We start from the raw sequence: 24,088 nt of genomic DNA on the forward strand, positions 1-24,088 counted from the left end.
GGACAAGATAAGGAAGAAGTTCTCTAAGCCTCAGCACTTGTACCCTGACTCCTCTGCATTGCACCCAGGGTCAATGTCACCAGTCAGTCCTCACCAGCCCTCCGCCTTCAATGAACCTTGGCATGGACTCACACTCTTTTCTTCTCTGGGCTGCCATCATGCTGAATCACAGTTGGTAAGTTCTCTGGAACCTCATGGCCCTTGCAGAGTAAGCCATTCTCTCACAAACTACCAGAAGATCTCTTGTCTTTATTATGATGAACCTTTTATTATAGAGACAGACTGAATTCTCTTTTGCATAAAGAATCTCTGATTGGGTTGGGGAATCCACCTGCTAAAGGTCACCACCCAGCTCTCCCTGCCCCTGCCTCAGCTAAGCCCCTACTGGCTGTTTACACCTCAGGGTCTCTGGAAACAGCAGAGGCTGCTATCCCCAGGTCCAGGCTTGTCAGGTTGGGCCATGCTGGATGGAGAGCCAGGGCTCTGGGCTGCTTGTCAGGTCATTAGCCGCCCCGTCTCCCGCCCTAGCCGGTTGTCCAGAACCTGGAGTTGCCGGAGGAAGCCTGAGTTGGGGCAGATATCTCGGTGGGCCTGCACCGTCTGGATGGCCTCTACCAGTGTCATGTTCTCGCAGATCATGAGGAAGGCCAGGACAAGTGTGGCAGAGCGGCTTACCCCCATGGCACAGTGGACCAGCACGCGGCCTGTGGGGAGACCCAACCTGCGTGTCAGACGCCTACCCTGTATCACTTACCACCTTAGAAAGAAGACAGCCCTGGCCATCCTTCAGCCCATCTACCCACCATAGCATCCAGGAACACTGCAAGATGGGAAACCTCAGGCCCAACAAGGGAAGAAGGCTGACTCAAAGTCAAATAGCAAGTAGTGGCAGGGCTAAGGTTAGCAAATGGGGTTTCTTTCTGACCCAGGGTGCTTCCTCTGACATCTTTGCAACTCAGTGGAGGTGGAGGTTACTGGACTCCTGGGGTCCCCTGAATTTGTGTCAGATTACGGGGGAATGTCTACCCACTTCCACCCTCCACAGTTCTGCCCTCTCCCCTGCCCCTGCAGCTCTGTGCCAAAGCCTCATCTTGGAGGGGCCTTTACTAGGTCTTGTGCCTTTTGCCTAATGTCTGGTCTCTTACTGAGGTATGTGGTTATGCCAATGACCACAGCAGATCGTAGTTACGTCTGACACTGTTGGTTTCCAGAGTGTCTCTGAAGGGGACACTAAGTGGTAGCAGCTATTTGCCCCACAGTGTGGGAGGATTGCTGATGGGGTTTGTGCTCTGAACTCCCCACCCATCAGTGCTACTGGAGAAATGGATAGCCTAACTCCCAATCCCACCCAACTCCTTCCCAGAAGCTCACCTCGGGGAGTGTTGAGGGCAGTTCGGATATATTGAGCAACAGGCAGAAAGTAGACACTGAGGTCAAAGAAGGGGTTGTCATCAGCCTCGATGCCATAGTACTCCAGGGGCATCCCATGGTAGAACTTGGCACCTGTGTCCACTTGAAACTTGCCTGCAGCAACATTCACAACATGGGTGATGCCCAGCTGGATCAGCTGGCTCTTATCCCGGGCAGCATACCTGGAGGGGGGCACAAGGGGATGAATCTCACTGGGTTAGCTCTCGCTGGGTTGGAACTTGCTGTTTCCCTCCAAGAATAGAGATGTGAACTGCTGAACTGCCCTAGTGAAGGGACATCTGTAGTTGAAAATGAAGGCTCCTTTTCATTCAGGGTAACTTTTCTGAAGGACAACTGGCTACACACATCAAAAACCTTAGAAATGTACATATACTTGTCCCCAGCAATTCTCCTTCTAGGGACATAATAAAAGGAAGAATTCAGAATGTGCCCCCAAATATATGTAAATGGAATCTGGTGATATTTAAGATAGTAAAAAATTAGGGGAAAAAACTACTAAGAATCCTATAGTAGGATATTAAGTATGTATAGTCCTCTCTTATCTGAGGTTTTGCTTCCCACAGTCAACTATGGTCCCAAAACATTAAATTGTCAATTCTAGAAGTAGACAATTCATAAATTTTAAGTTTTGCACTATTCTGAGTAGTGTATGAAATCTTGCAGTACCCTGCCCAGTACATGAATCATTCTTTTGTCCAGTGTATCCACACTGTATATGCTATCCACCCTCTAGTCACTAAGTAGCTGTCTAGGCTATTAGATTAACTGTCATTGTATTGTAGTACTTGTGTTCATGAACCTGTACTTTAGTTAATATAGTAACTTTTCTATTTTATTAATTGTTACTCTCTTACTATTTCTAATTTGTAAATGAAACTTTCCCTAGGTATATATGAATAGGTAAAAAAACAGAAGATACATAGTGTTTGGTACTATCTTCAGTGTCAGATATCCACTGGGGGTCTTGGAATATATCCCCCACCACAGAAAAGAGGGACTACTGTGTATCAAAATGATGAAATACTACATAACTACTAAAATGTGGTAGATGAAGGTAAATAAAGTTGTCTACACTATATCAAGAAAAATACAGGGTACAAAGCAGAATGTTAACATTTAAAAAATATGTAGTATGATTTCATTTTAAAAGCTTTCTGTATAAAGAGATCACAAAGCCATACTATAAAGTATATAAGCATTTTTATAAGAAGGAACTGTGAAAAAGCATGTATATGTGTATGCATTTTTAAAGTCTACAAGAATTATATCTGTGTAGGAGAAGGAATACTATATTAGTCATATTGTTACAAGATGTTAATCCACATTTTCCAAATATTAAGGAAAATTTCTAAATATAAATATTTGGTTCATATTTTCAGAAGTTTAAGAAATCTTTTAGAAAAAATAACTCTCAATTCTATTCTCTCCTACACAACCTAGAGAAATTCATGTGTTCTCCCAGGATTCATGTCACTTAAATATTCCTAGGATCATGGTTTATAATTGCCAAAAAGTGGAAACAATTCAAATGTCCACATATTATAGAATATCCATTGTGTTATAATCACACAATGGAATATTGCACAGCAATAAAAAATGAATGAACTTCAGCTACCCATAACAACATAGGTGTCTTTCACAGTTTTAAGCAAATCATTGCCAACCACAAAATACGCACAATATGATTCCATTCATGTAACTTTAAAAGACAAACTCATGTTGTTCAGGTACATAGGTGGTCAAATCTTGAAAGAAAAACAAGGACATAATGATTTTGACATTTAGAGAGTGGTTATCCCCTGGGAAAGATAAAAGTTAGATGGATTCAGTAGGGGCTTCTGGGGCACAAGAAATGTCCAGTTTCTTGGCTTGGGAGATGAAACTGTTCATGTGTGCTCTGTGCACTTTTCTTATGTTCTATTTCCACAGTTAAGAGTAAAAATCATGTAAGAGAAAGAAAAACATGGAAAGAGATGGTGGGTGGCAGAGGGTGCCACCTCTGCCCCTGGAGCACTCTGGGAGAAGCTTGTTTTCCATTCCTATGTGGACCTCACACCCTTCTGCCACCTCCAACGGCCATGTAGGTCTTACTCACGCATCTCCCAAGAAAAGGTTGGGCCAGACCTCGTTGATGTGGTTCAACATGGTGGCCCGACGGACCCACAGCAAGCGCTGCAGCGAGGCCAGTGTGGGTGGCTGATAGGGAGACGCCCGGACTGCCCCGTGGATCTTGGGCCTCCGGAGATCCTGCTTCTGCAGTGAGTTCATCCTGAAATAGAGTAGAACACCCCAGTGCTGGAGACAGGCTCCCCCAGGTGGATCCAGCTGACAGGGAGGTCTGTGGTGCAGTGCCAGGTGCCTTTGGGGTGCCTTTGGGGTGCTGTGAGCAGGGTCTGTGGGAAGGGCTGTTTCGAATGAGGTTACTAACCAGCTCAGCTGGGCTGGGACCTAGACCCTTCCCCTCAGGCACAAGGGGCAGCAGAACTCCCTGATCACTGCTGGGGTGCTGAGCAGAACTCTCTCCTGCCCTTTTCTGAGGCTATGGGTGTTAGAAGCTTTGGCCTTTGGGCCTTCAGGTTTCCTTTTTATGACACCAGTCAGTGCCAATCCCACCCCGTAAGTGTCCTGTAAGTTTGAACCTTGTAGGGATGGAAACTCTGGAAGGCTACAGTTTTCAGAGGGCACCCAACGTGGGTGGCTCATCTCTACCCCCTACCCCAGAACTTGCAGGGCTGGTCCCACTTCCAGGTCCTTGAGATCAGAGTCTCTCTCCAGTGTGAGAGTCAGCGCCTGTGGACTGATAATCATTGGCATTTCCATATTGAATGAGCTGATGCCTCTTCTAAGTCTAATGCCTCCCTTATGGTATGTCCCTGTTTCTCCTAGAAGGACACCAAGCTCAGAGTATTTTTTTTTAAGTGGCACCCACAGCTATGTAGCTGATGAGCAGCAAGACAGGGGTTTCAGTCCAGGTCTGTGCTCAGTTCCATCCCCAAACCTTTCAGTTGCCACCTTTGGGAATTCCAGAGTGGTCACTAACCCATGGGTCTCCTCAGAGGAGCCTGGGTGTGGCTGAGCTACACATCTGCCTGCAGGCACCGGGCTTTTCCTCCTTACCCCCATGACTCAGGCCAGTGCAGCTCAGCAGGCCGCACCCGAGTGGGGCGGGTTGTGTCAGGAGTCAGCTGGCTCAGGGTGTCTGGGACCCTGCAGAGCTGGGGCATCAGTGGCACCAGAACCTGAGCCTGGTGCTGTGATGGGAAGGAGGGCCTTTCCTGGCCCAGTGTCCCTGATCCTCTCAACCAGTAACTAGGGAAGGTGCAAACTGGGAAGAACACCTTTTCCCTGTTGTAAGTGGTGGCAGGACCAGAGAGAGAAACAGGCACCCAGGAGGCCACTGGCTTGGCCAGGCTCACCCAGCGGGTGGCTGGAGGACATGGCGGAAGTGAAGACCCAGTTTTCCCCCTCATCTCCCACTGTGACCTCTCAGGGCAGGCTGAATGGCCTGCCACCTACCTAGGGCATGGTCTGGGACCGGGAATGGGGGACTGGGTGCAGGGGCAGGACTCAGCATGTGAGCGGAATAAGGCTGGGGTAGGTTCCGTCCAGAACACAAACGCTGTGAAGCGGCTAGAATTCCAGACCTGGCCTTGGAGCCCATGGGGGTGGGGCTGAGAGCAGAAGTAGGCATTGTGGACGGAAGCAGCCGTCATTCCAAACCTCAGGCCCCCTCCCTCCATGACATCTCTGGGAGTGAAGACTCTTAGCCCCGTTATGCCCCTGAAGATGGGAGGCCACCTGAAAATGGTGGCAAGAGAACTTTAGAGGGAGGGAGGAGAATTGGCCAGGACTGATTCTGTGGCCCTGAGCAGGAACAATTCTTTGCTGGTGTCTGGGCCACACTTTCTCATGCTAAAGATCCTGGTATTGCCTGACTTTTCAGAATTCTCTGGGGTTCTGTCCTGAGCAGGAGAAAGGTCTGTGTATGAAGTAACCACAGGGCAGAGGGTAGTGTAATATGTTGGGGTGGAGGGGGTCCTAGACTCTAGAGGCATCCGACAGCAACACTAGTCTGGAGCCACCAGGTGGGGCTGCTCCAGTGCCTGGCAGGACCAGATGGAGCTTTGGGAAGCTGGCAGGAGCCGATCCACGCCTGTTGAGTTTGGCGTGGGGTAAGGACGCCCCCCAGTGGCCAGTGGGTGCTGTGCAGCCCAGCTGTTCTAGGGAGCAGGAAGCTAAGCTCTGGCTGTGAAGAACTGGACCTCTTTCCTCCTGGAGTCTCCAGAGGGTCAGGGATTAGAGGCTGCTATAGCACAACTCAGGTCTCAAACACTTAAGAGACCCCAACCTAGTTCTTGAGGATGGAACTTGTCCTTGGACTCCTCTTGGTCAGATCTCTCCTAGGGCCTGGCTCCTGATGCTCAGGATATACCCACCACCGATCCATTGTCCCACTGGGGGGACAAGCCCACCTTACCAGTCAGAGTCAGGCCCAACTGCCCATCTGGGACCTCAAGCTCCCAAAGGAAGTAGAGTTTGGCTTTAGCTCCCCTCGTTTCTGTTGCCTTCAGCCCTGGTCGGCAGAGGGTCCTGTCTGATACTTCCAAGTTTCCTCAGCCATAGCAGGGTGAAGCTCAGGAAGTATCCCTGTACAGCCCTGCTGCCCACCCTCTCTGCCTCCTCCTTTTCCCCAGCAGGCACAGGCTGGGTGGGACTAGCGTTCATAGGACAGGACAGTAAGGGGCTGGGGAAAGAAGCCCCCAGGCGGGTGGCAAGCGGATGCCAGGGGTGGGCTGCTGTGGTCTCTGCCATTGTGCAGCTTGGAGGAGGACAGATCTGGGTAGAATTCTCAGGTCTTCTACTTGTATCTATGTGGCCTCTCAGAGCCATTATCTTTCTTGAGGCAGTTGTAAGAATCCCATGAAATCATAAATGAAAAGCATCTTCCATAGGGTCTGCCTCATGGTAGATGGCCAATAAATGGTGCATCATACTATAATTGTCATTACTATAATTACTCTTACCCATTCAGACCTCAGCTGTATCCTAGGTAGAGGGCAACTTCTCTTTGGGGGCTGAGATTTGGTCTCTATCTCTTTGTGTTTATTTATTCAGGAATAATTACCATATTTACCACTTACTAAGAAAGGGCAAACTATGTACTAGACATAGCTAAGAACCTGTGTTTTCTCATTGAATCCTCATAGTGCTCTTATGAAGCAGGTAATAGTATCAGCCCCATTTTACAGATGAGAAAACCAAGGCTTTGAGGTTAAGCAAGATCACACAACCAACAGATGAGGGAGTCAGGATTCAAGCCCAGGTCTTTCTGACACTCTTATGCTGTGTCTCTGCCTTTATCTCAGACACACTTAGTCCCTCAACCCAGCCTCCATCCTCACCTGACACCCACAGGCCCCTGTGCCCTGGCCCCTGTTACCCAGCATGCTCAGGCCCCCCCTAAATTGGGGGCACTCACCCACCTGAGGGGGTGTCCAGCCCAGGCTGTGGTCTTCTCTGACAGGCAGTTTGTGCTGCCAGCTTCCAGCCGCCTGTCTCTGCACATTTGATGCTGTTTCTATTTTTTGATTTGAGTTTAATTATAAAGCATGCTGTCTGCTCCCCCCTTCCAACCTCCCCCTGCCACTCCCAACTGGTCCACTAGTCTCATGGTAGGTCAGTGCCAAGCCTAGCCAGGCACCTCCCCCAAGCCTAAGCCTAGGCCTCGGCCCTGGCCCTGCTGGGAGCACAGGCAGCTCAGCCAAGGTCTGCCTGTGTTTGTGTGGATGTGCCTGAGGATGACTGGGCAGGAAGGGGGAAGATCAAACCAACCATCTTAAAAGCTCCTTTCGGGGACTGGGATTTGGCTCAGTGGAAGATCACTTGCCTAGCATGTGTGAGGCCCTGGGCTTGATCCCCAGGACCACCAAGAAAAGAAGAAAAAGAAGAAGAAAAAAAAAGGCTCCCTTGGTCTTCATGGTTAGTGTGAAGCAGGGGCAAAAAGTGGGAGCTGGAAGGATCTGTGGAGGAGGACAGAGACTAGCCACAAGCATGGACAAGCTGGTGGTATTGCCAACATCAGTACCCAGTCCCAGCAGCCCTCAGCTGGGGGCTGGTGAAGATGAAACTGATCCAGATTAAGCTCTGGCAGACGCAGGCTGAGGGAGGCAGTACTGGCAGTGTAAGTGGGCTACAGAACCCTGTTCTGCCTTCAGAAGCTTTATCCAAAAACTGCTCTCACCCTTTTCCATCTTCTCCCTCCCGTGAAGACTATCCCTGGCCAGTCCCACTGTCCCATGAGGTCTGTGAGATGGTCTTTAAGGTCCCTCCCAAGACTAACTGGTCAGTTAGAGACTTTGGATTTGGGCCTATTAGGAACTTCCCTTGTTATCCAGAGACCCTCATCATATACCCATACCTTAAACTCATTCCTGCTCCCACTCCCAGAACACACACACACACACACACACACACACACACACACACACAACTCCTGCTGGTGTTCCCTAAGCTTGGGGAGAGCTGGGGGGAGGGTGGCTGTGGCCAAGGACTATTAGGAACACTTAGAACCCTCTTCCACTGCCCCCTCTCCAGGGAACTTGGGGTCCCTGACCAAGCAACCTCAGGGCTTGGCTGACAAGGCAGCCTACTCCCACCTGTGGGGACTGAAGACAGTGACCGAGAGGGGGTGAGGGATACAGGAGGAAGTAGATGGAGTGGCAGGCTCGAGGATGGATCCCACGCTGGGCTCTTAGCATCTTCTTGGCATCCACCTGGGCCAGAGCCTCCAGAAGCACCAGCAGGGTCAGTGCCAGAGCTGCAAAGTGGCAGAGCCCTGTGGCAGGGAGTAAGGACGGGCTCTGCGAGAGAGACATGCTTCATATTACAGGCTGATAAACCAAGGTCCAGGCTGGCTGGAACTTGTTAGGGCAGCGGCAAGAGTCATCACCTGAACCTGCTCTGTCTCGAGTCCTGGGTGTAAGATCAAGTGGGTGTAGGTGAAAAGGGATGAGGTTGACTTGGCATTCATGGTTTATGGAGAGAGATGACCTCTCTGCAGCCCTGTCACCCTAAGGGGCCCAAATGCCAGAGCTGCTGGGTACAGCGCGCAGGCTGTGCACTTCACAACTCTAGGGGTTCCAGTAACACAATTTGATAAATGGTACCTCTATAAGTTGTGCAGTGCTTTCCTGCTCAAATAGCTCCCCCAAAACAGCTGCCTGATGAGCAAGATGCTGAAGTTAGAAGTCAGGGTTTCTAAGACTCCAAGGCTGAGAAAGTGGGGTGATTGGGCATGATCAGAGATCTGCTGATCTTCCAGGTTCTTGAATCCTGTTTGAGGAGAGAGAGCAGACTGGGAACACGCCATTCCCATGGGCTCATATCCCCTTTTGTTTTCCCAGTCCACAGAGCTTCGTGGGGGAGGTGTGCGACTGATCAGCCTGGCTGCACATCTGCCTTGGTGGGATTTGATGATTCCCATAGGCTCAGTCAAGGTGGGACAGGGCAGCCTGGAGCAGGTGGGAAGGCTCACCTCTTCTACAGAATGCTTACCACCCCCAATTTTTCCTTGACTTTCTCTACCTTCTGGGGTCTGAAGAATCAAGGTCAACTGAGGCAGGGGTCCTACTGGAGGACTGCTTGCCTGGCCCCAGTGAGACCTTCAATGGGCAAGAGGACCCCTGTCGGTTGGGGAGCATAGCAGGCCCCCTGTCACCATTTCCAGCCACACACAGCCCCACCAGCCAACTCTTGACATGTTCTTTGCCCAGGCCTTTGCCTGACTTCTCATTGTCATGGGCACCTGTCTTCACTATCGTGTATTCCTTACCTGGCTTCTTAGCTCCGGCTTGCACCCCGCAGTTGCTTGTCCAGCTGGCAGAGCTGGTGGAGGAAGCCACGGTTGGGGAAGATCCACCGGTGTTCCCTCACAGTGATCACCGCCTGACGCAGGGACAGCTGCTGGTGCAGCATGAGATAGGCCAGGACCAGTGTGGCAGAGCGGCTCACACCCACCACACAGTGCACCAGGACCTTGGCTAAGGGAGACATCCTGGTGAAAGACCCTTTCCCACCAGCCATCCCACCCGACCCAAGTTCCACTCCCTACCCTGCCTCAGGGCACTCTGGAACCCTGGGCAAGTCACTCAGCCTTCATGGATCTCAGTTCCTGATCTTTTGAATGGGTAGACAACACCTATTTTGTCTGTCCTTGGGATGCAGTTCAAATCCTTAACATGGCTTACAAGACCCTCTGAGAGCTGGCCCTTCCTGACCTTGTAGCCTCATCTCAAGATGAACCCATCTCAACCCTCATCTCTAGGAACTGGGTAAGGAACACAGTTCCTTGAAACTGTCATGGTCTCTGACCTCCAGCCTTAAGCCTGTACTATTCCTACTACCTTGAAAATGTTCCTGTTGATCTTGGTCTGACTAATTTCTACTATTCATCCATTGAATTTCAGCTGAGACATGATTTCCTGACCACTCGAGGTATTGCTTGAATCACAGAGCAGCTCATCATTTTTGCATGTGGCCCAGTGGACACTGTTGTAAAGGGAAGTCCCCCACCCCTGTCCTGTGTTGCCACACCACTTCACATTTGCCCTCCCACATCAGTAGCATTCACAATACTTTACAATTTGGCAAGTTCCGTGAGTGCAGGGGCCCTGCCTTGTTCAAGTCTGGAATCCCTCAATTTAGTTTAGTGTCTGGCACATAGAAGATAATAGCTAATAAATGAATAACAAAAGAGTGTCGAAGTGCCTTGGGCATTTAAAAAAGAGTGATATGAGCTGTAGTTTTGTTATTCCCATCACATAGATGAAGAAACTGAAGTCCAGAGAGGGACACTGGCTTGCCTAGGGTCATATAGCTAGAGGCACAGCCATCTTTCAGGATGAACACAAAGCCGGAGCGCCAGCCTCTTCAGGCTTCTTTATCGTACCCTGTGCATGCCCACCCCCACATTTGAAAGTACTTTAGGGCAGACATCTAGATACCAAACGGTGATTCCCCAAGGCTGAGTATTGCAGAGAAAGAATTGTTCTGCTGTTTGTGAGACCTGGATTCCAGGCCCAGGACTCCTTTGAACTCATGGCATGGTCTTATTATTTTGGCCTCAGTTTCCCCATCTGTGAAGCAATGGGTTTAGATAAAGTGTTGGAGCACTAAATGGAGAATTTCTAAAAACTAGGGATGGGAGCAGGAGCATACTGATGATTGAAGGGAAATGGGGTATCCTCCCCATGACGAGCAGGGTGGGATATGGCTTCTGGTCCCAAGTCCTACCCCCAGGTGTGCTGAGGGCACGGTGGATGAAGTCAGCTGCAGAGGAGAAGTAGGTGCTGATGTCAAAGTCAGGGAGGTCGTGGGCTGGCACCCCCAGGTAGGTCACACTGCTGCCGTAGAAGTCAGGGCTGCCCTGACAGTAGAGGCCCCCATGGGCGGCGTTCAGCACGTGGGTGATGCCCAACTTCCACAGCTCAAAGCGGTTATTTGCCGTGGCCCTGGGAGGGGGGAGCAGGAAGGGGGCTGGATGCTGGCTACGCTGTAGGGTCCAAGGAGGCTTTGCATGGTCCCTGCTTTGAAGGATGAAGTCCAGAGGGAGCTAGAGCCCAGCCAACCCCAGCTAGGGTCTGCTGCCCATGCCCCACCCCCAAAGCTTTCTGGTGGAAGAACTGGTACTGTAGGGTTATCTTTAGACCTCTTTGCTTCCCCAGGCAATCTGCCCCCTGGGCAGGGTGGGAAGAAGGGGACTGCTTTGGCCCTGGGGGCTTGCTGCCTCTCCCTTCTTGCCCCAGTCCTCCCACATACATCCGGTTTTTCTTGATCACCAGCTCATACCTGCCTCTAATCTGCAAAGGTCTAGAGGTGACACCTTCCCTGATTCACCCTCAGTCAGGTTTCTCCACCCACTCTATGTCCAGAGGAAGGAGGCTGGAATCAGAAAGAGGGATCTCTGTCTACCCCATGTTATACTCCAAATATTTTCCCCCAGGCTTCTGGCCACTTGTCCTGGATGTGCCAGAAGACTCCTGAACCTGTGGGAAGTTCCCATCTTGCAGGTAGACAAAAATACCTGCTCCCTCTGGTGGCCAAACCTGGTCACTGCACTGTCCCCAACAGATGAGAGTCCTGGAAAAAGTCCTTGGCTTGGCATGCCAAGAACAGAACTTTCGCCCCTTATGTCCACACACATCCATATGGGGTAAAGTGCTTCTCCTTGTCTCCACCCTCACACCCCTCTGCCAGTGGCCACTCACGCATCTCCTATGAAAAGATTGGGCCAAACTTCATCCACACGGCTGCAAGAGGCCTTCCCTGCCCTCAGGAGCTCCTCTAGCTCCAGGACGCTGGGGCAAGGCGTGGCTTCGGCATCTCCCTCCAGCTGTGGGAGCAAGGCCTCAGCCATGGGCCAGCCCGCCTTCCCCTCTGCCTCTGCAATCACTCTTCTGCTTCTCCAGTGTCGCTTCTCCTTCCAGGGATTGGCAGGGACAGGTGGGACAGGAGTGACTCAGCAAGTCCCAGGGGCCTTCAGAGAGGCCTGTTTGTCCCAAGCCAGGCTCCACCCCCACACTCCTTGAGAACATGGAATAGGATATACCTCCTGCAAATCACTACCTCCATTAACTTCAGTTTCTTCATCTGTAAAATAAGGATAATCATACCTTTTATTGTTGCAAGGGTTACATAAAAAAACAAAGGATGTGCTGTATCTAACACATAGTAGATGCTTAGAAACATTTGTTGCATTAATAGGTTTAGAGCCATGTATAAGTCTGATTTGGGTCTAAGTTAAAACAGGTTGGAGAGAAGGTGGTTGGTTCTAAGGATGAATAATAGAAGAAGTTTTGCAGGTCTGGGATGGGAGCTGAATGTCTGTTGGATGAGCCTCTGGATTGTGGAGCTCAGGGCAGTTTTCTGAGTTGTAGTGTCATGAGAAACATGGGGAGGAGACATGGAGGACAGCATCTAAAGGGTACCCATGGTTCACAGGAGGCTTGAACAATGGTCCTGTAATGAAGATGGCCAGTTTAAAGAGAAGGTTGAAGGAGCATTGTATATCAAAGAAGAAGTGAACATCGCTCTAGACTTTAAGAGCCAAAGGGCCACTCATCAGACATTTTGAGAGTAGGAAGGAGATTTTTCTGCCTATCAGGGCTTTCAGCCCCAAAGGAGAAACTGAGAAAAGGTGGAGCTGGTTATGGGCAAAAAGGATGTCTTACCCTCCCTCATGTGACTTCATGGGGACCCTGAGGGCCTGGGACAGGTATGAGCTCTGTTGGGCAGGTTCCCAGCTACTTGAGTCCTGCTTGAGGGGAAAGACCATGCCAGGGAATTCCCTGGAAACAGTATGCACTCCTGTCCACCTAGGACATGCTCCCATCCCATTCAGAGCCAGCAAAACTGGTCTGGTTCTGTATGGGGAGGCAAGGCCAAGAAGGGTCTAGAGCTCAGGACGCAGCTGGCTTTAGATTTGCTTTCTGCCAGTGCTAGGTCTGGGTTGGGAGGGGGCCTTCTCTCAGGGTAGGGTAGAATTGTAGAGTGAAAACAATTTTGGTTGGTAGGCAGATTTAGATGAGAATACCAGTTTGGGCACAGATTTACTGTGATTTGTCAGGCAATGATATTTTTGGCCTGTGTTGTATGATCTACTTCAGCTCTACTGTAGAGCTGAAACAAGGATTAAGTGAGATATTTATCTGGTATTTGGCATAGACATTGTCAGAGAGTAAAAGGGAAGTATATGATAGCCATGATTATTGGGGGCTGACTCTTGAAAGGGACCTTGCCTCCGGCAAAGGAATCAGGATAACTTCCTCTTGGTCCCCAACCCCATTTGCCAATCCCGCTCTGTCTCCACCAGCCCCCTTCTCCCTCTTAGGCGTCGGGCCTGACGCGTGCGCTCTCAAGCTATCCTGCAGCGCTTTCCCTACATTTCTCCGGCGAGCGGGAGTATCGCGTCCCTTCCGGTATTGGCCCCGCCCCTTCTCCGGTAGTGCCCCGCCTTCTGCCGGTAGTGCTCCGCCTCCCGAAGCAGTTCCGGTTCGGCTTGGAGCAGCTGCCGGAGCGGCGGTGACGGAGCCGGAGCGATGCCTGCGCGCAGCCGCCACCGCCCCCGCCTCCACTCCGGCTCCCCGCCCCGGGTTCCGCCCCCGCCGCTCGAAGTGCTCCACTCCGGCGAGGCGCGAAGGGCCCGGGACTCCGACGGCGCCTCGGACGCCGACTCGGAGGTGGGTCCGGGAAGCCCGACTCCCGTCGCGGAGGTGAGCGGGCGCTGAGGCTGAGGAGAGGGGAGACTGGGGGGCGCCTGCAGCCAAGGGTGAGTGGGGAGTCAGGGGTGGAGCTGGGGGCTTCGAGGGGCAGGGAGCCCGAGGGGCCGCGGGGAGACGGTTGAGGGGGCCAGGAGAGTCCGCTCTAGAATGGAATCTGGAGGAAATGGAGGTTGTTGAGCCGACGGCCTGAAGGGTTGACGACGCTGGAGGCTGAGGGGTCAGTAGAGGCTGAGGGGCGAGAAGGACGGGAGGACGCGGAGAGGCTAGGGCTTGGAGCTTTTGAGAGCAGAGTAGTGATGGAAGAGGGTGGAAGGGGTCCCCGGGAATGTGCACCTGGAGGAAGAGATGCGCGGGGCTTTGGTAGTGGGTAGAAGGGATGGCAAAGCAGGCCTGGCCCGGGGTTAAACCCAGGGCGAGGGCAAGGGAACCGACTTGGCGTGATGGCCAATTGACCGGGGTGGGGACGGAGGTATTGGAGGGCAGGAGTTAGGTTTGACTGAAAGAGGCTGTTGGATGAAAAGTCGTCTGACCTACAGGGTTGAGAGAAGGATTGAAAAGGAGAATTGTGGTTAAGAAAGAAAAGGAGCCCTTGGGGATCTAATTTAGGGCTTTCGCATTTTACAAGTAGGTGTCTTTCAAGTCATCAAAGATCCTTAGGGCAGGGTACGGAGCATAGCGCTGTTTTGTGGACAGTGGATCCCTTTAACAATCTGAGTGTGAGAGGCGTTATTCACTGATTTGTCTGCAGGACTGGGGGAAGTAGTGCAGAGGAAGTGATGTTTTAAGAAAGCAGTGAAAGGGGTGATTCTGAAAATAAAGGTATCATTTGGATTTCTTTTAACCGTAATGGTGTACTTCTCTTTTTCTTCATAATTCTTAAATGAGTTTAAATACCAGGCAAGTTTAAATCCTAAAAAAGATTTAATACATTAGGTTTAAATTTTAAAAATTAAACGTGAAAGAGGAATTTGGGTACTTAATTTTACAGCCCCTCAGCGTGAGGTGGTACCATTTTCCCAGCTTGAGTTGACATATGTATTTGCCACAGGGTAAAAATATGACCAATTTAAGTTTCTGCGTTAAGAAGGCACATAAGACTAGAAATGAAATCATCATAGTCCCTGAGCCTACCAGATCTTCCTCTCACTGGTAACTGTAGGACTGAAATTATCTCTTGAAAATTTGAGGTTTACTTTTGACAGATTTGAAGGACTAATAGTCAAGTTCCATTTTGCAGATACATGAATAGTATTTTAATACAGTGATCTAGAAAAAATTAAAAATAGAGAATTCTTGTAGTTGGCAGCTAATAGAACTGGGACAGGTGAGCACATATGCTTTTTATAGAAGATGTAGTACCAAAACCATAATTGAAAAAAATCAGAAAAATGATCATTGTAAAATTTGTATTCACTTAATGAGAAATAAATTAATTTTCTTTTCTAATTATTAAATTATAACACGACTCCATGGAGTCTTAGTTTGACTTTCTCATGTAATGTTTTAAAAACTTTTTATCTGGCCAGGTGTGGTGGCACATACCTGTAATCCCAGCAGCTCAGGAGGCTGAGGCAGGAGGATCACAAGTTCAAAGCCAGTCTCAGCAAAAGTGAGGCACTAAGCAACTCAGTGAGACCCTGTCTCAAAATAAAATACAAAATAGGGCTGTGATGTGGTTCAGTGTCCCTGAGTTCAATCCCCAGTACCCAAACCAAATTGAACCGAACCAACTTTTTATCTGATTATAGATTTTGCAAAGTTGTTGGCCTATTTGAACTTTTGATGAAGTATTTTTCTACTCTAAACAAATATTTGTTGTTTGTCATAAGACGACAATTTACTGATTGCAACAAGCTGTTAAATTAGTTTTGTATGAACTGTATGTCCTATCTTTAAATGCTCAGTGGAACAATAATTATTTCTTCAAAGGAGAAGCTTTTAGGTTTGTTTTAACTAAGGTTGTCAAAAGATTGACTTCATATGATGATATATTGTTAGTGAAGGTTGATCTACTTTTAAAATTTAAAGTTGTATAGTTTTGATCCTTTTTGGACATTTATATGAAATATAAATACAGTTCTGTATTCTGCTAAATTATCTGTGAAAGCTCTTTTGAAAGATTGTGGTATTTATTGAATAAATAAAATATGAGATAATTTCATTCTTTTAATGGATTTTAGATTATTGAAGGGAACTACATCCTTTCATATCCAGAGTAAATGTTTTACTTTTTTGCAAAATTTTGGGGAAAGGAAACCTGGATTTTTTTCACTTCTTATGTTTTATTTGTTTGTGAGTACGGTATTACTTATTTTACAAATGCTGTTATCCTTAATTTTTTGCTTGCATGTGTTTTAGGAACTCTTTTGGAACTAGCATTTGTTTTTGTTTTTCTCTCAAGGTCTGATATAACACAGTGGAGGGGTATAATATTAGGATAAGAACAGAAAGAACGATTTGATTTCAAGTATCATTACAGTGATTCCTACTTCATGGCTTGTGCTTAACTAAAAATGAGATCATGGACAGGGTACACATGGAGAAGATCCTATACTTCTCTTGTACACGCATCAACTGTTTTTTTTTTTCTTTTTTTTTTCTGTGCTAGGGGTTGAATCTTGGGCCTTGAGCCATCACCAGATTTTAAGCTGAACCTTTTAGCTCTGTTTAGAGACTTTATGCCTCCATATTGAAATGATCTGTGGCTTCATTATACACTGAACCTTACTTCAGCACTGAATGTAATATGTGAATCTATTAATAAGAAAACTTGGTCATAATAATTTCACCACAATGTTTGATAATAAAATAGTGCTTTATATGTACCTCAAAAGAATGATGTTTTGGGGGCAGTGAATTATATTGTATTTCTCTTAAATTTTATTGTGGGTTTGTGGGTTTAGCAAAGCTTATGACTTGTGGTGGAGGACAAGAGACACATGGTAACATATTATCCTGTTCTTTTTTTTTTGGTACTGGGGATTGAACTCAAGGGCACTCCACCACTGAGCCACATCCTCAATTCTATTTTGTATTTTATTTAGAGACAGGGTCTCACTCAGTTGCTTAATGCCTCGCTTTTTTGCTAAGACTGGTTTTGAACTCACTATCCTCCTGCCTCAGCCTCCTGAGCTGCTGGGATTACAGATGTTTGCTACTGTGCCTGGCCATAGTATTATCTTGACACTTCTTCTATTCTTTTGAAATTCTTGAAGATAAGAAATTCTAATAGATGAGAACCATGGATTCTCCTAATTTAGGATCTTCTGGGTTAAACTGTGTTACTGAGTTATTGGAAATAACTGCAAATCATTTTTAGCTTGAAACTTTAAGACTAAATGAAATTGATGTTAGTTTCATCAATGTAATATTGGCATGAAGCAGAGATTGCCACAACTATACACTAAAATTTGAGTCCAAATTCAATAAATTTTCATAGTATGTATTAGGGTATGAAGTCTTGAGCCAATATCTCATTTTTTGTTATGCTGATTGGATTTTGGGATGTAGCCTGTTTACTTATGGGGATGAAACACAGGACCTTGTTGTATGCTAGGCAAATGCTTGCACTGAGCTTCATCCCCAGTTCCCTGCGAAGCACATTTTAAAAGTAAAAATTTTATTAGTCCATATGTCCAACCACTAGTCTGCCCAAATATTTTATACTGATTAGAGTAAGAATTAGAAGGTTACACACTTACCTTCTTTACTGGTATGTTATGTGCCAGGTCAGGAACCCTTCACTAAATTTACCACTAAATTTTGATTGTAGGTTAAAAAAATTTTTGTATAATCAATGAAATAAAGTGGACAGCTATGTCTTTCAGATTCTTATTCACTAAGCTCAGACAATTCTGGATGTGGTACAGATATAGGTACACCCTGAAAGGTGAAATCTTAATTTAAAGGTAAGTGGGAGCCAAAAGAAAAAAGTATGTTCTTTAATATACACAACAATTTTTAATTAGTATATAAGAGTGCATGGTCAGGGAAGCCAAAAAATAACTCTGAGCCAGGCATGGTGCTGCAGGCCTGTAATCCCAGTGGCTGGGGAGGCTGAGGCAGGAGGATCACAAGTTCAAAGCCCGCCTCAGCAACTAAGTGAGGTCTTAAGCAACTTAGTGAGACCCTGTTTCAAAATTAAAAAGGGCTGAAGATGTGGCTTAAGCATCCCTGGGTTCAAATCCTAGTACCAAAAACAAACAAACAAACAAACAAAAAAAACCCAGTATTTCATGTCTTTTATTTAGTATGTGTAGGCATGTGTGAGTTAATAATTGGTTTAATTCGTTATCTATTTAAGTGATGTGTTTTGAACAGTGAAAAATAATATTATTTTCAATTTTTTTCTCTCTCGCTCTTTTTTTTTTTTTTTTTTTTGGCATTACTGGGGATTGAACCCAGGGGCACTCTACCACTGAGCTACATGTCTAGCCCTTTTCTAAAATTTTGAGACAGGGTCTCACTAAATATTGAGACTGGCCTTAAACTTGTGATTCTTCTCCCTTAATCTCTTTAGTAGCAGGGATTATAAGTATGTGTCTGTGCCTGTCTAGTTTTTATTTTCTTAAAAATTATTTTTCTTTCTGATCACCAAGTATTGCATGCTCATTGTATAAAATATAGAAATTCTAGAAATAATTAATGTAGAAAGAGCCCACCTAAGGAATAACTATTAATAGTTTTGTATTTTCTTTATTAAAAAGCATACACATGCTACATGTTATTTTTAAAGAGCTTTTTCCTTTGAAAAAGTTTTTAAACTTTGTTTTGAAATGTAGATTTACAGGAAGTTGCAAAGATGGTACAGAGAGATCTCATGTGCTTTCACCCAGTTTCCTGCAATAGTTACATCTTACATAATTATAAAACAGTATCAACTCCAGGAAATTGACATTGGTGCAGTGTGCTTATATAGTTCTGTGTTATTTTATCATGCATAGATTTTGTGTAACATTTCCCCAATAAAGATACAGAACTTATATTTCATCACTACAAAGATTTCCCTGTGTTATTCTATTATTGTTACCCCCTAGCCTCAACACACACCATGTTTAACCCCTGGCAACCACTAATCTGTATTCCATTTGTATAGTTTTGTCAATTTGAGAATGTTACATAAATGGAATCATATCATATGTGACCTTTTGAGATTAGCTTTTCCCTCCTCATCCTAATTCCTTTGAGAGTCTTCCAAGTTATTGTGTATATCAATAGTTTATCCATCCCCCCCATTTCAGTTTATTCATTTTTATTGCTGAGTAATATTCCATGGTAGGAGTGCCACAGTTTGGCTATTCATATATTGTAGGATCTTTTTTTAATTTCAACTATTTATAAGTAATACTGCTATGAACCTATACACTTATGTGTGTATTTATTTATGTAGACATAGGTTTCATTTATCTGGAATAAATGCCCAGGAGTACAACTGCTGGGTTGAATAGTAGCTCTGTTCAATTTTTAGGGGGTAGAGTACTAGGTATTGAACCCAGAGTGCTCAACCATCCCCAGCCCTTTTTGTGTTTTATTTAGAAATGGGGTCTCCCTGAATTGCTTAGAGCCTCTCTTAAGTTACTGAAGCTGGCTTTGAACTTGAGATCCTTCTGCTTTAGCCTCCTGAGCTGCTGGGATTACAGGTGTTATGGGGCGCAACTTAAGAACGACCAATCATCAGTGAGAAGTCCAAATTTGAGAGTCTTTATTAAGCCAGCTGACTGTCTCACACAATGCCCCCAAAAATGGCTATTGGGAGAACAGCCCCGACCCCAGGGTTGTAGGGGTTCTTATACCAAAAATTACATTAATCATAAGTGTCTGTTGCTGTGATTCGAAATTACACATTAATAACATGAGATATCGACAGAGGGGGAAGTGGGTCAAAATGACCCTTACCTGGGTACAAACTAAAGAATGGTTACTAACATCCACATAATCACTATTCACATGGTACATTGTTTAGGAGCAATAGAATCAAAAGAGAGCAATTCTTTACTACATAGGAGTTGCCATTGTATATTATTAAACATGTCACACCAAGTAACTGATGATGGGCACAGAGGTGGGGTGTTCCCATGGGAGAAGCTTATTTCCTACATAATATGGAGTCTCAGAGCAAAATGGAGTCTGTTTAGTCATTTCCCTTAGAGTCTGGCCTATAACATTCTCACGGAGTCAGTTCTGTCAGCCCATCTCACAGGCATGTGCCACTGCCCTTGACCTAACTTTAATTTTATAAGAAATTGTTTCATCAGCGTGGCTGTTTAATTTTACATTTCCACCCACAGTATGAGAGGTCCAATTTCTTTGCATCCTTAACAGCATTTTATACTGTTAGTTTATTTTAGCTGCTCCAATATGTGTGTAGTAATACCTCATCATAGTTTTTATTTGCATTTCTCTTAGAGCTAGTGATGTGGAGCATCTGTTCATGTGCTTATGTGCCATTTGTATGTTATCTTTGATGGACATGCCTCTTCATGACTCTCCCATTTTCTAACTGTATTTTTTATTGTTTAATTTTTAGAGTTAGTTATATATTCTAAATATGATTCCTTTCTTACAGATATGGAAGATGTATTTTCCCAGTCTGTTGCTAGTCTTTGCATTTTCTCAGTTTCATAAAGTCCATTTTACTGATTATTATTATTTTTTTGTTGTGCTTTTAGGTTCACATCTAGGAAGTGATTGCCCTGTGTCCTAAAGGTTTTCCCTTTTTGTCTAAAAGTTCTGTAATTTTAATTCTTTTTTTGAATTTTTTTTTTTTTTAGTTGTCGATGGGCCTTTATTTAATTAACTAATTTATATGTGGTCCTGAGAATTGAACCCATTGCCTCACACACGCTAGGGGAGCACTCTACCACTGAGCCACAACACCAGTCCTGTAGTTTTAATTCTTTACATTTAAACTATAATCTGTTTTGAAATAAATTTTACTGAACATATGAGTCTTAGTAAACTTTTTTTTCTCCCCTTGGATTATGGATGTCCAGTTGCTTTAGTGCAGTTTTTTAACTATCCACCATTAAGTTGCTTTTCATCTTTGTCAAAAATCAGTGGACCATACTGGTTTGGGGCTATTTCTAAATTCTTTATTTTGTTCCATTGATTTGTATATCTGTATCTATATTTCTATCTATTACCAATGCACAGTCTTGATTGCCATAACTATGTATCTTGAAATTCAGTAGAATGATTTTTCCTACTTTTGTTCAGAGTTGTTTTAGCTATCTAGTTCCTTTACTTTTCCAGGTGAATTTCAAGATACTCTTTTTGTCTATATCTACAAAAATACCTTGCTGGTATTTTCATAGGAATTGTGTTCAACCTTTGTATTTCTTTGAGAATTGACTTCTTCACCATATTGTATCTGCCACCTTATCAGCATGGAACATCTCTTTTTAAAAATATTTTTTAGTTATAGATGAACATAATATCTTTATTTTATTTACTTATTTATTTTATGTGCTGAGGATTGAACCCAGTGTCTCACATGTGCAAGGCAAGCATTCTACCACTGAGCTACAACCCTAGCCCCAGAACATCTGTTATGTAGATATTTTTTTATTTTATAATTTTCATTTATACAGGGCCTATGTTGTTTTGTTAGATTTTTTTTTAAAGTGATTATAAATGGTTATATTTTTTATGTGTCCATGTGTTCATTGCCAGTACATAAAAAAATTGACTTTTTTTTTTATGTTTGTAGGTTTGCAGTGCGGGGGATTGAATTTAGGGCTTTATAGATGCTAGGTAAATGCTTTACCATTGAGCGGTACCCTGTACCCCCAACTTTTTTTTTTTTTTTTTTTTTTTTGTGAGGGCTACAGTACTAGGGATTGAATTCAGGGCTTCTCTACAGTTAGGTAGATCTCCAGCCCTCTTTTAGTTTTTAATTTGAGACAGGTCTCGTTAAATTGTCTAGGGTGGCCTAAAATTTGCACTTCTCTTAGTCTCAGCTTCCTGAGTCTCTGGGATTACAGGTATGCACTACCATGCCCAGCTCCCATAATTTTTTTTTTCTTTTTTCTTTTGAGGTATTGAACCTTGATGCATCCTGCCACTGAGCTGCATGCCTGGCCCTGTTTTACTTAATTTATTTATTTATTTTGAAACATGGTCTCACTAAATTGCCAATCTTGAATTTGCAATCTAGCTAATTTAGTTTCTCTGAGTCACTGGGATTATAGGCACATGCGGCCAAGCCCCACTGCACTTGATTTTTATGTATTGATTTTATGTCCTTATGACCTTTGTGAACTCACTTTCTAGTTAAGCCTTTTTTTTTTTTGTCTTTTTTGGTAGATTCTTTGGGGTTTTCCATATAGACTATCATCATTTGCAAATAGGAATATTTTTATTTCTTCTTTCCAATATGTATACTTTTAATTTCCTTTTCTTGCCTCATCGTGCTGGCTAGAACTTCCAGTATTATGTTGACCAGCAGTGTTAAGAATAAACATCTTTGTCATATGATCTGAAGAGGAAAAATTCAGTCTTTTATCATTAATAAACGTTAACTGTAGTTTGTTTAAGAATGGATGTTCTTTATCACAAATTTCTTCTCTATTCCTAGTTTTCTGACAGTTTTCATTACAGTTGGGTGTTTATAATTTTGTCAGATGTGTTTTCTGTATCTATTTCTATGTCCTTGTGTTTTTTCTTTGTTATCTGGTTAACATGGTAGATAACATTGTTTGATTTTCAGACTGAACTAGCCTTGCATCCCTGTAATAAACCCTATTTGGACATGGTGTATAATTCATTTTATACATTGCTGAATTCTGTTTGCTAATATTTTGTTAGGGGTTTTTATAACAATATTCATGAAGGATATTGGTCCCTCATAATATGGAGTGAGGTTATCTCAAAGATCCCTTATATTTCCGTAGACATTACCTCTGTAGTGCCAGGTAATCAGGTTCAGGTTTTCTACTATGCTGGAAAGGAGAGGTATACTTCATTATTGTTCCCCTAGTGGGGGGCTGGATGGCCTTATTATTTCTCTCTTCCTTTCTCTCTCTTTTTTTAAAATATTTTTAGTTGTAGATGGACACAATACTTTTATTTTATTTATTTATTTTTATATGGTGCTGAGGATCAAATCCAGTGCCTCACACATGTGAGGCAAGTGCTCCACCACTTAGCCCTAGCCCCCACCCTGGCCTTGTTATTTCTTTTTTTTTTTTTTTTTTTTTGCGGTGCTGGGGATTGAACCCAGGGTCTTTTGCTTGCAAGGCAAGCACTCTACCGAGTGAGCTATAACCCCAGCCCTGGCCTTGTTATTTCTGAGCAGTGGTATTAGTCCTGATTCTCCACCAGGACTGCTCTGACAGCACCTCATTGAGGAGGGAGTGGATGTGCTTCATCAGTGTTAAGTGGACAGAAAGTCCAGGTTCCCCATGTCGTGTCCTCTGATACCATGTTAGGTGTCGGGGGAGGTAATAACAACAGTCAGGTTCCTTTTTGACCTTTTCTGGTAAGACCCTGGTGTGGGGGGAAAATATAGACTGGTCACAGTAGCTGACAAGGTTAAACATCTAGGCTCTTGCAGGGTGCAGTGGTGTGTGCCTGTAATCCCAGATGACTCAGAAGACTGGGGCAGCAGGATCAAAAGTTCAGAGCCAACCTGGGTGATTTAGTGAGGCCCCTAAGCAACTTAGTGACATCCTGTCTCAAAATTAAAAAAAATATATAATGACTGGGGATGTGCTCAGTGGTTAAGCACCCCCTGGGTTCAATCCCCAGTACAAAAAAAAAAAGATTTTTTCAGGCCATTCCCTTTGACCCTTGCTGAGAGGATAGAAAGGGAGTCATGTTTTTTTTCCTGTGGTTTTGGCTGGAATAGAGTGGTTATTGTCTAATATTGTCTAAAAGGTTTTTGTCTTGCTAGGCTGCCTTATTTCTGGTTGTTTGGGTGAGGAAAGAGGCTTTTCTTGGGGCTCTTTTTATCTGCACCTGTTGACTTTTAAATGTTGCTGATTCTCTCCTATTCAATGTTGGATAAATGTGGCAAAACAACCAACCATCCACAAATACCTGGAGAACTCAGTACTCTGTTTTTCTTAGTTATTCCACTTTCCTCTACATATTTCAGACTCTTACGTTTCTTTTATATAGAATATCATTGGAGTAGGCAGAAGTCCTGGAAGCAGTAGTCCACACATGTGTTTTTTATTTTTAATGAACCCATCAGAAAATTAAAAGTTCAAAGCCTATTTCTAGTGAGGCTATCTCAAAGATAACTCTCCTCTTTCAGTGCCTCTACTTCTTAGAAGTAGTTTCCATCATTCAGCCCATCACTGTTTTTCATTCTGGCTTCACCCTAATAAACTGTGTTATATTCCTCCTGGTGATTATTCTTTCTAAAGCACACTTAT

General features: G+C 44.9%; 2 protein-coding genes across 11 annotated transcripts in view; one reads left to right on the plus strand and one right to left on the minus strand.

The window, feature by feature from the left end:
• Positions 1-237: 237 nt before the first annotated feature.
• On the minus strand, positions 238-11,914 carry Dusp13 (dual specificity phosphatase 13). 8 transcript variants are annotated; one of them, XM_047551918.1, is made up of 7 exons: positions 11,697-11,908; positions 9,263-9,470; positions 8,088-8,291; positions 6,915-7,009; positions 3,527-3,700; positions 1,372-1,592; positions 238-704 (listed from the first exon to the last, which is right to left on the minus strand). In XM_047551918.1, the coding sequence occupies exons 1-7, from the start codon at positions 11,843-11,845 to the stop codon at positions 496-498; spliced, it is 1,260 nt and encodes a 419-aa protein (XP_047407874.1). In that variant the 5' UTR covers positions 11,846-11,908; the 3' UTR covers positions 238-495. The 8 variants fall into 8 exon arrangements, with proteins under 8 accessions (XP_047407874.1, XP_047407875.1, XP_047407878.1 ...); XM_047551919.1 differs by lacking the exons at positions 9,263-9,470; positions 11,697-11,908 and adding an exon at positions 8,598-8,754; XM_047551922.1 differs by lacking the exons at positions 6,915-7,009; positions 8,088-8,291; positions 11,697-11,908 and having other exon boundaries at positions 9,263-9,371.
• Positions 11,915-13,487: 1,573 nt separating this feature from the next.
• Samd8 (sterile alpha motif domain containing 8) overlaps positions 13,488-24,088 on the plus strand; it is a 59,211-nt gene continuing 48,610 nt past the window's right edge. For 2 of the 3 annotated variants that reach the window (XM_047553970.1, XM_047553972.1), the window contains exon 1: positions 13,488-13,700. In XM_047553970.1, coding sequence (XP_047409926.1) covers positions 13,527-13,700 — 174 coding nt within the window. In that variant the 5' untranslated portion in view covers positions 13,488-13,526. Of the gene's footprint in view, positions 13,757-24,088 lie in introns of all 3 variants that reach the window. The other variant, XM_047553973.1, reaches the window with a different exon arrangement.

This window comes from Sciurus carolinensis, chromosome 5 (assembly GCF_902686445.1).
Source record: "Sciurus carolinensis chromosome 5, mSciCar1.2, whole genome shotgun sequence".
In the NCBI taxonomy this organism is placed as follows: Eukaryota; Metazoa; Chordata; class Mammalia; order Rodentia; family Sciuridae; genus Sciurus; species Sciurus carolinensis.

Bases quoted from the DNA above. Each gene is read 5' to 3' on its own strand.
- Dusp13 (XM_047551918.1), bottom strand. From the start codon at position 11,845: ATGGCTGAGGCCTTGCTCCCACAGCTGGAGGGAGATGCCGAAGCCACG. The intron at 8,292-9,262 runs GTAAGGAATACA...TCTCTCTCGCAG, and splicing joins AGCCGGAGCTAAGAAGCCAG to AGCCCGTCCTTACTCCCTGC. The intron at 705-1,371 runs GTGAGCTTCTGG...GTCTCCCCACAG, and splicing joins TGCCCTCAACACTCCCCGAG to GCCGCGTGCTGGTCCACTGT.